Below are 10,734 nucleotides of genomic sequence, written 5' to 3' on the forward strand. Positions count from 1 at the left end.
TATGTCTTCAAAAGCAAAAAGCAACTTTCAAATCACTTGTATGTAACATGGTGTATATTACTGACCTGTGACAAAGATAGACATTGTGTAACCACCATATGCAAAGGAAACATATGAACCAAACTTAATTTAATGCTAAGACCTCTCATTTCATTAAATTAAGTGGAGCTCTTTGCAGGATCTGGACCTTACTTTCTTGCATGTATTTTCATTTTGCTTGGGCGGGATATATTTTCTGGATCCAAAATAGATTCTGTAAACATTGGAATCAAAAGACAGTCCTTAGCTAAACAGGCTTCACTATCCTTAGGTTATAGTTTCAATATCTTTATTCCATAGTATTCTGAGCCACCATAAGGGTCTCTAACATTTTTAAATACTTATTTCCCTTTAATTCTCAAACATTTTGCACTTGCAGTATATAGAGCCTGTTACCTGAGGCTCATAGGAAATGTAGAAATTGTCATACTGGATCAGATCAGCAGTCCATCTGGCCCAAGATCTTATCTCTGACAGTGGCTAGAACCAAATGCTTTAGAGGATGGCATAAGAAGCCTGCAGTAAGCATATATGGGATAATCCATTCTGCCCTCCGCACCTACATCTCATCCTGATTGCTAATAGAGATGGGCTTAAGACCGCCAATACAAGGCTTAATATTGCTTCCAAAACTTTTATTGTCACTACTTAAAACTCCGGATTTTTTTGATTGGCTATTCATATGGCTAGCTCTTTTTTAATCTTAAATTATTTGGCTCCCAAGGTGCTATATTAATATTAACTAACTTCACAATACCCCTGTGAAAAAGACAGGCAAGTAGCATAATTCTCATTTAACAGATGAGGAAACTGACGTAGACAGTGGGAGGTATTAGATGAGAAAGTGATTTTCAGCACTAAAATATACACTGCTTGTAGTATACAAACATTACAATCTGGGTTAAACTGCTCATATGCAAGACAGTCTTGGGATTTTCAAAAGCACCCAAAGGAGTCAGATGCCCATTTCCCATTGAAAGTAACTGGAGTTGGTTGCCTAATTCCCATTAGTGCCTTTGAAAATCTCCTTTTCTACAAGCGTAGAACAGAGATGCTGTAGAATCCTTCCCTGTATGGGCTATGCTAATGCAGGCCAGAGAAATCCAAAATACTCTACCAAAAGTCAGAGCAACCCCTTTAATATACAGTGTGTTATAGCGGTGAGCTACTGCCAACACAATGCATATGTCCCCCCCACCCAATACACACCATGTAGGGCCCCTTCTTGGGTGCATGTCACAACATATAAACGCCCCATTATATCATGCCAATTCAGTATACAATCTAGGCTACTGCAGTCCCTACATATATCCCAGGACAGAACCCCCCGTGTATTCCATCCATCCCAGGGCAGCTCCCCCTGTCCTAGTATATAGTATCCCAGGACAACAGCCTCCTAGAGCATCCCCCCCTGTGTTTACCATCCCAGAGCCGCCCGCCCCCCATTGTACACCGTGACCTCCCCCAATATAACCACACCAGGCCAACTCCGCCCCTGTTTACCGCCCCAGATCTCCCCCCTTTATACCCTCCCAGGGCAACTCCTGCCCCAGTGTACCCCCCCCCGGCCCAGCAGCGCTGAGCCCCACCCCTGCGGGGAGGCCGGCCGAGGCCCCCGCCCTAGGCCCGGCCCCCGAAGGGGCGGCCCGACCCCGACGCAGGCCGAGGGGCAGGGCCTCCGCCGGCTGCGCTCGCTCGGCGCCGCCATGCCCAAGGTGGTGTCCCGCTCCGTGGTCTGCTCCGACACCCGGGACCGCGAGGAGTACGATGACGGCGAGAAGCCGCTGCACGTTTACTACTGTCTGTGCGGCCAGATGGTGCTGGTGCTGGGTGAGCCGGGGAGCGGCTGGGGCCTGGGCGCCCGGGGGCAGGGGGCAGCTGGGACCTGTGGGGCGGGGCAGGAATCTGGGGGGAGGGGGCAGTTGGGGCCTTGGCGGGGAGGAGCGGAGGGGGCAGCTGGGGTCTTGGGGGGGAGGAGCAGTGGGGGCCTATGGGGAGGAGCAGTGGGGGCCTGGGGGGAGGGGCAGGAACCCGGGAGGGGGCAGCTGGGGCTTTGGGGGGGAGGGGCAGGAACCCGGGGGGAGGAGGAGCAGTGGGGGACTGGGGGGAGGAGCAGGAATTTGCGGGGAGGGGCAGGACCCCAGGACGAGGGGGCAGTTGGGGCCTGTGGGGAGGGACCGGAACCCGGGGGGAGGGGGCAGCTGGGGCCTTGGGGGGGAGCAGCAGTTGGGGCCTGTGGGGAGGGGGCAGCTGGGGCTTTGCGGTGGGGGAGGGGACTAAGGAAAAGGACCCTCGTCTTGGCCAGGTGTGTCCCTATAGATCCCTGAAGGCCAGAGGCTGGGATGACAGCTGCGTGTGTGGTGTTGTTTGGTGGGTCAGTTTGGCGGTCACAGGTGGGAGGGGATGTTGGGCATCCCTGGGGACTGAGAAGATTTTCAGATGACATGGACACCTCCCTTGCACTTCAGAATGTGCCTGGGATGGACCAGCTGACCCAATGGCCTCCCACCACCTTATGACAATGGGGTCCCTGAGAAAATCTGAGTGAGAAGTAGCTCTGCTTTCGGGCCTTTCTTTCTGGCCCTGCCATTCTCTCCCTTCACGGCCTTGGGCAAGTCACTTTCCCTGTATTTCAGTTTCCCCATCTGCAGAGTGGGAGGGATAAAGCTTCCGTAGATCCCTGAGAAGGCTGAGACACTAAATTCATTGATTATGAGACTCTCTGAGTATAAAGGGATGGTAGAGTTCTCTGATCACAGCACTAGAAGACAAGAGCTCCTGAGTCCGCAGCCCATCTCGTACTAATTTAAGCCAGGTACTTCAGTTTTCTGGGCATGAAAGTTTGTTCAGAGTTTTGGATACGTAAAGTGCTACAGAGTTGCTAAGTATTAACATTATTAAGTTTTGTCACCACTCTGTGACATCTCTCAATGTCCTCAGTTTCTTAAAATCCTTGTGTTGGGATCCCTTTTTTTTCCCTGTCTTCCCCTCCATCCTTAATGGTGCTGGGTTATGATGAATCTCCAGCTGAGGTGAGGTAGAGTTTGCTCATTCTGGCTCCCGATGGAGGGAGAAGAAATACGGTACTGCAATGTTGGGCATTCTTCTGTGCCTGGACTTTGATCAGTTAGGTTGCTAAATCACTCAACGTTTGTCACCAGGAGATCAAGCAGAAATCTAACAGAGTGCACCAATGCTTTTGTTTGGCTGTTTTTTAGTGTGTGTCGGGGGGGGGGGGGGAGGAGAGATAATGAGGTGTTTAAAAAAAACGTGTGATGAAGAAAGTCACTAGGTATTCACCCAAAAAAAAAAAAATTGGCCCTTCAAAGTTTGTGTCTCCATCTCAGATGAACACTCTCGGACAATCAGAACTCCCTCCCTTAGCGACGGATCTGAATCTGCATTCTATAACAGCTTCTCTCTTCACTTCTGCAGACTGTCAGCTGGAGAAGCTGCCCATGAGGCCTCGAGACAGAGCTCGGGTGATTGATGCAGCCAAACATGCCCATAAATTCTGTAACACAGAGGAGGAGGAAAATGTTTATCTCAGAAGGTAGGAAACCTTCTCTTCCTCCATTGGCTTCCTTGACAGTTGCTGTGACACTGTTGCTGTTTGTGCTTCAAATTTTTGGATGAAAATAACTCCTAAAATTGGTAACCTGAGTACTGCTAAATCTGAAGTTGTTAACACTGTCATCAGCTCATTTGCTGATATTAAAGAGACATGGTCAAATAGTTCAGGTCCCCATTTGAGCTACTTCAACCATATAATAGAATGCCATATGAATGCTAATTCTCTTTCCTATTTACCAGAGGAAAAATTACTATTGATGATAAATTAAATTTGAAAAACGTTATCTGGCCCTTATTTCATGACCACAACAAAAGCAGACGTGAAGCAAAACTATTTAATCTGAAGTGAGCAGCTTCGAAGAAGCTTGGACTGCCAGCACCCTTGCTGTTGGATTTCTGATAAAAGGAGGCCATTGAGAGCCTATTGTAAGTCACTTTTATAAATACATTGGTCACTGCAATACAGAATTGACAGGTTAAAGTGCAGCCTATTTGGGGACCTTGTGCTTTGTTTTCCTCCTCTCTTGGATTTCAGGTAAATTGCAGCACTCCTGCTTTCTAGTCTTGCTGTGACTTTTAACTCTGTTTGGGAATATTAGTATTAAAAATCTTGTACACATTTACATGGCCCTTTACAACATACCATAGACTGAGACACGTTCTCTGAACCAAAGAATTTACAATCTAGGAGAGAGAAGACTAAAGGCTTGTCTATATAGACAGTTAGGTTGTGGCAAGCTGGTGTGTGAATCTATCCACAGTAGTCAGACAATCACAAATTGTTCATGTGGACCCTGCTGCCATGCACTGAAAGTTCTGTAGTGTGCTTGGCTCTACTCTCATTTCAAAGTGAGGCAGCAGGGTCCATTGAGTTAATTATTGCACAGCAGGCTAGTGTGGGGTAGATTTAGACCCGAGTTTGCTGTGAACTAAGTGTTTATATAGACAAGCCTGAAGACAAAACAGAACAACAGCTCAAGTAAGGAAGGATGTTGAGATTTCATTAGGGATAAAATCAAGGTAGCAAGCCTTTCTTGGAGAAAAATGTTTTAAAAAGGGGTTTAAAAGAAAAGGTGTCTTTGCCCTGGGCCTACCACTACTTCACTACAGTCTGTTGCTGTGTTGTGTCTTCCTGCCTTCTCTACTCCTCCAGCGATTCTAGTTTTATGCCCTATTCATGATCTCTTTCCCCCATGTCTCTTTTAGTTGGTGCCCAGAATAAGACTTGTATTACCCCTTTATGGATACCTAATGAATTGCAGATCTGTTAGGTATACACAGTCCCCAAGCCACTATCTCATTGCTCATTTGGAATTATTTCTGTTTACTCTTAAGTGTTTCTAATGCACTCTCCTTTAGTATCTAGACAGCAGTAGCTGATGCCTTCCCACTTTTCTGTAAATTCTCTCTTTCTCCTGCAGACCAGAAGGTATTGAGAGGCAGTACAGGAAGAAGTGTGGAAAGTAAGTGTCAGCAGATCAAATCGTATTATTACAGCATAGGAGATGCTTGCTTTTTACTTTTCATTGTGTGTCACAGCCCCTTAGAAATAACATTTCTTCTTGTAAGAGTAGCTGCTGGACACATGAGATTTTTGACTTGTGTGATGTGATGTGAGTATTAACATTTTGTAATCCTGATCCTGGTCAAGTAGCTGGGGCCAGAATATAAAAAACAGCCTTTTACCAGCACTCCCATTTGTCCCACTTTAATTGCACTTTTCATTTTTATTGCATTTCTCAATTTGGCAGCTAAGGAAAGCAGGGAGAGAGTTGAGTATGTATCACATAATGGAAGGAAAGACCAGACTGTATTATAAAATGGGCTTTTGAGAAAATCTGTGACTCTTCACCTGTTGACATTCTAATGTTTGGTCTATAATCTGTCTCCTTCTTTGATGATTGGTTACCTGAAAAGAAGTTCCAGCCTGTTCAAAAAGGCTAATTAGCTACACTGGACAGTTTGCGGTACAGGCTGTTTTTAGAGCCCGTTTGGTAAATAAACTACAGCCAAGTCATCTGAGCATGAGACTGAGATCTGCACTCTTTCACCAGTAGATGTGTTGTTGTTTCCAGGTGTGGACTTCTGCTCTTCTACCAGCACCAGCAGAAGAATGCCCCAGTTACTTTCATTGTCGATGGAGCTGTGGTCAAGTTTGGCCAGGGCTTTGGGAAAACAAACATATACACTCAGAAACAAGAGCCTCCCAAAAAGGTAATTAGACTTAGATGAGTTACAAAGCTATCTTTGCCTTCGAAAGGGTGTGAATGGACAAAATGACCTAACAGGTCTGGCCATCTCTGCTAGAATGCCTGGCCCCTGTGCTATGTCACTCTAATGATCCCTTCTAGTTTACCTGAAATAGTGGTGTTGACTGCATTCAACTTCTGCCAAGGAAGACTAACATGAAGTTTTTGAAACTGGAGGACAGAGGAATAAGGATGGGAAGGGATCCCTGCACCTGTTAGATCTTTGGCCTAAGCAACCTAGAAGATCCATTTGAAAGCATCTCAGACTCGACACCTGAATATTATCTTCTCTCCAGTTCTTGGTGTTGAGTACATTGATTCCAAGAGCTGGCACTTCTTGGTACCAGCAAACCCATGTGGTTAATCTTACTGTGCCTCCAATAAAAGGCAATACTTAACAGTATGGATTTACAGGAGACGCCTTCAAGGCTATGGAGTAGAGAAAATTATTGGTAACACTAATGTGCACTGAACTAAAGCAAAATCTCTTGTTCGTGTCCTAGGTGATGATGACCAAACGGACCAAAGACATGGGCAAGTTCAGTTCAGTCACGGTCTCCACCATTGATGAAGAGGAGGAGGAGATTGAAGCAGTGAGTTTTCTTTGCCCCGCTAATGCCAACAAGATACCAAGTTACACAGAGGTTTTGTTGGGATACCAAATCTAAGCTTTCCAGAAATTTCTTGTCTGAATGGCAACGCTTTCAGTTTAATTCCATTTTAGCCTTTCGGTCTGTTCCATACATAAGGGAAGTCCATTATTCATCACATAGAAGATTTGAATTTCCCCGGGGAAGTTCAGTCAGACAAAATGCTCAGTTATCCATCTAAGTATTTATATTGTGCTCTTCACTTGAACATTTCTGTGGCTAATAAGATTCATGCCACAGGTGTGGATCATCCTACCAGTACGAGTGAGATGGGTATCTTCTAGGACAAGCTAACAAATAATGCTAGTGAGTTCCTATGCAGTAGCCATCCTCTCAGCACTGTCTTCCTCTCTATTCTAGGAGGGCTCCTTAACGTACTTTTCCCTCTGTGCAGCAGTTTGAGGGGAATTGTGACCTCATTCCTGCCTCTCCTTCCTTGTCATTCTCCTCAGTTTATTTTGCATTTTGCAATGCTCTTGATTGAAATGAATGGGTGATCTCAAGTCAGGTGGGTTCAGATTGGTTAAGACTGCATATAGATAAGCAAGTAATTAATATATTTAACATGCAGATGACAGTCTCCTCATATGGTGGTAGTAATAATAGTCTCCCATCTGGTAACACAGAATCCTTTTGCCCTTATGATCTCCCCTGAACCGCCTCTGCCATACTAATGAAGAGACCTGGTCCAGAACACACATTACATATCAACCTTTCTTGCTTGCATTTTGCGCGTACCAGCCAGAACATGGTGGTGATGACTACAGTTGGCCAGTGGCTTGTGGTCCTGATTCTTTACTTCCTGTTCTAAGCTGCTGTTACCATGCATTTTAAACAGCAGGCGTGCTGTGCCCTAGAGGTGACTGCATTTCAGTGGCAGGATAATTTATCACTTTATAGTTTGCCTGTCAATCTGAGGCATTTTGAGATCTTTTGGGAGAACAAAAGATATACAGCAGCAAGCATTATTGCACAATGGGGATCTTTTGACAGGTGCAGGCCCCACGCTAAAGTTGGGTAGTGCTCACATTGTCACTAACTTTATACCCAGCTGGAAATTGATCCTACCCATCTCACTTGTCAGATCAGTGAGGCAGTGCAGTTCTGGCCCACAGTATAACGCAGTGGCACTGTATATTTTTCAGCGAGAGATTGCAGATTCCTATGCACAGAATGCTAAAGTGATTGAGAAGCAGCTGGAACGCAAAGGCATGAGCAAAAGGAGGCTGCAGGAACTGGTAAGTCTGTTTTGTTTTCAGTGCATTGTTGGTGAAACTTTATCTTTGTGGGGTGTCCAATTCCCTTGGGTCTGTTGGCAGTATACATAAGCAGCATATCTTAATACCCTACAGTGGGTGTACAGAGTTCATATGCAGCCTTGGGGGTGGGCAGTTGTTAAGCTTAACAGTCCAAATTATTTATCCTTTGCATTTTTAACTTGAATTGAAAAAGTTATTAAATAATAATATTAAGAAAATCCACACAATTATTGTAGGTTTTCCCCCAGTTGTGTAAGCTCCTGTTGTTAGACATCACCATATCTTACCTCTCCTACCCGTCCTATGAGGAGAAGACTGTACTGTAGAGGTTTTCTCTCGTCCTCTAAAATTGAAGATCATAGAAAATTATACATAGACCTACTCAAAAAGGGTAGTTTATAAGACACAGTGCAACCAGGGCAGCCTCTGAGGCCAGATAGCCATTGAATGGTCAGATCAGAGCTGGGGGAGATTATCCAGTGCCTTACATTGTGTCCTCAAGCCTGCCACACTCAGGCTTTAGCGTAGGCTACAACAGGGAGTAAGTTACAGAAAGGAGGGCCTGCCAGTGCAGTAGCTCTGCTGCAGTCCTGCAAAGGACAACCAACATTAAGAACATGCTCAGTGATCTTAACTATGGCAACAGGCTTATAGAAGTTGGAGATGGGAAAGGTTTACTAGATTATCTAGCTCACCTTCCTGCCAGTGCAGGATATAAAGTGTGAAATGGCCTCTTACGTATCTAATACCAGACCATTTGGCGCTTCAAAGATTGAAATCCACCTTCTGATTTGCACCCAGAAACAAAGAGGGTAGTGAATGAAGAGACTTGAAGCGTTTTGTTCTGCATTGAGCTCTTAGGTGGCTGCATGCTGCATTAGTAGTGCTCAGACCAGAAGATCGTACCTCAGAGTGCTGGAGAGAAAGTTACTCGTGATGATGTTCTTGTGTAGAGTTTTCATTCTGTTCCAATTTTTCTAATCAGGCTGAGCTGGAAGCCAAGAAAGCCAAGATGAAAGGAACCCTAATAGATAATCAGTTCAAATAAAAGGAACCCGCATCAGATCGTGCTCAGGCAGCTGACTATTTGGAGAGGGAGGATAACCAAGAGCAACTCCTGAGACTCCCAACAGAGAATTCAGTCAGCCCTGCAGATCTTAAGTACAACTTTTAAGAGCCATGCATTGAAACCAGCTTGGAAGGTGCCACTGTCTTGCTAGAGGCTGTACTTTGATCTCCGGTATTTTAATACACTGAAGGACTTCCAGGACTTTTTTTAAATTACACTTCTGTGCACTCTCGAGTGTTTTGCCTGACTCTTAGGGTAACATCTGTTCCAGGGGAAACCCTCTGCCAGGTGTGTGCATGGGATTAAGACACTGGTACAAAAGATCAGTGTGTGCTATTTTCAGATGTTCATAAGGTATTTACTGGACTCTTAGATGTGTAGGTAAAGCAATAATCTATGCACAGCAAATAAATCCTTATAAAGTAAGTTGTCCATGTTCTTATTTAAAAAACAAGTCTTCAAATCATGCAGTATATTATACAAAGGGAATTCTCGCCCTAGCACAAACTAGAATGGTAATAATCTATACAAATCTTCAACATGTTTACTTAACTGAAAATCTTCACTGCACAGACTTGAAACAAGGTCCAGTGGTGCAACACGATTGGTAAGCAGTGTGTCTTTGAAAACGCCCAGCTGAATTCTTCCAAAATCATAGGAATTGCTGGGTTCCCAGCACTTTTGAAAACTAGGCCATTTGGGTGCCTAACTAAAGGTACTTAAGAGTCCCCTCTTTTGAAAATCGGAAAACAGTGGTGATCAAAAAGTTTTTAAATTCAGTTTTAACAACGAATTGGTACAGATGTGGCAGGGTGAAGTCCAACCCTACCTTAAATGACTGAAAACAAAAAGTGGCTCTACCGATGCCTTCTTTAAACTAAAGAATGCAAATATAAATATCCTAGGACTTTAATAAAATCCATTGACTACCACTTCTAACTTGACTAGTACTTCTGTCTCTAAAGTCTAAGCAATCTGTTACCCAAAATGTTGTTAGTGTTTAGACTTATAATGAGTAAATGGATAGGAAGGAAATTTAGAATGTAATTACTGTTAACTATGCACTGAAAAAACAATAAAAATTCATATATAATGAGAGTTTCAGGCTAGAAGGGACCACTGGATGAGCTAGTCCAGTGGCTCTTATTTTACTGGTGACCCCTTTCACATAGCAAGTTTCTGAGTGCAACCCCTGCTTATAAATTAAAAACACTTTTTTATATAGTTAACACCATTATTAATCCTGGAGGCAAAGCGGGTTTGGGGTGGAGGTTGACAGCTCATGACCTCCCCATGTAATAACCTCGTGACCCCCTGAGGGGTCCTGACCCCCAGTTTGAGAACGCCTGATCTACCCCCAAACCACCTGTATACCAAAGGCCCCCTAAGCCACCCAGCACCTACACACTAAACCCAACTACTGGAATTAGACCCACATATCACAGCCCACAGGAGACTAAACTATTATGTGCCACAGGGAGAGAATAGGAGGAACCAAGATGCACCAATGCCAAGGCCCCTGCAATGTCTGGGAATTGATTAGGTGAGATATAGCCACAAAAATCCTGGCAAGTGACCTGCACCCATATGCTGCAGAGGAAGATGAAAACTCCCCAAGCTCATTGCCAGTCTGACCTTGGGGGGAAGAATTCCCACCTGACCTCAAATAGGGCGATCAGTTAGACCCTGAGCATTTGAACAAGAACCAGCCAAGCAACAGAGAGAGCATGCTCAATGCTGCCTCAGAGCCCTGGCTGCTCAATGCTGCCTCAGAGCCCTGGCCACCCAATCCAATGTGTCAGCTCCAGCCACGGCCCCCTCTGATGCTAAAAGGAAGGAGACCAACAAAAACCCTCTGCTCGTTAGAAACTTTCTTCTAATTTTCAGCCTGAATT

General features: G+C 44.9%; 1 protein-coding gene across 1 annotated transcript; it reads left to right on the forward strand.

The window, feature by feature from the left end:
- Nucleotides 1-1,692: 1,692 nt before the first annotated feature.
- Nucleotides 1,693-9,265, forward strand: STEEP1 (STING1 ER exit protein 1). Its single transcript, XM_077826514.1, has 7 exons — nt 1,693-1,869; nt 3,475-3,592; nt 5,034-5,075; nt 5,688-5,826; nt 6,365-6,454; nt 7,657-7,749; nt 8,756-9,265. The coding sequence occupies exons 1-7, from the start codon at nt 1,746-1,748 to the stop codon at nt 8,816-8,818; spliced, it is 669 nt and encodes a 222-aa protein (XP_077682640.1). The 5' UTR covers nt 1,693-1,745; the 3' UTR covers nt 8,819-9,265.
- The last annotated feature ends 1,469 nt before the right edge of the window (nt 9,266-10,734 follow it).

Source organism: Eretmochelys imbricata, chromosome 9 (genome assembly GCF_965152235.1).
Source record: "Eretmochelys imbricata isolate rEreImb1 chromosome 9, rEreImb1.hap1, whole genome shotgun sequence".
Taxonomy (NCBI): Eukaryota; Metazoa; Chordata; order Testudines; family Cheloniidae; genus Eretmochelys; species Eretmochelys imbricata.

Excerpts from the sequence above, each read along its gene's own strand:
- STEEP1 (XM_077826514.1), top strand. The coding sequence starts at position 1,746 with ATGCCCAAGGTGGTGTCCCGCTCCGTGGTCTGCTCCGACACCCGGGAC. Across the intron at positions 5,827-6,364 it reads AACAAGAGCCTCCCAAAAAG|GTGATGATGACCAAACGGAC; the intron begins GTAATTAGACTT and ends TTCGTGTCCTAG. Across the intron at positions 7,750-8,755 it reads AAAGGAGGCTGCAGGAACTG|GCTGAGCTGGAAGCCAAGAA; the intron begins GTAAGTCTGTTT and ends TTTTCTAATCAG.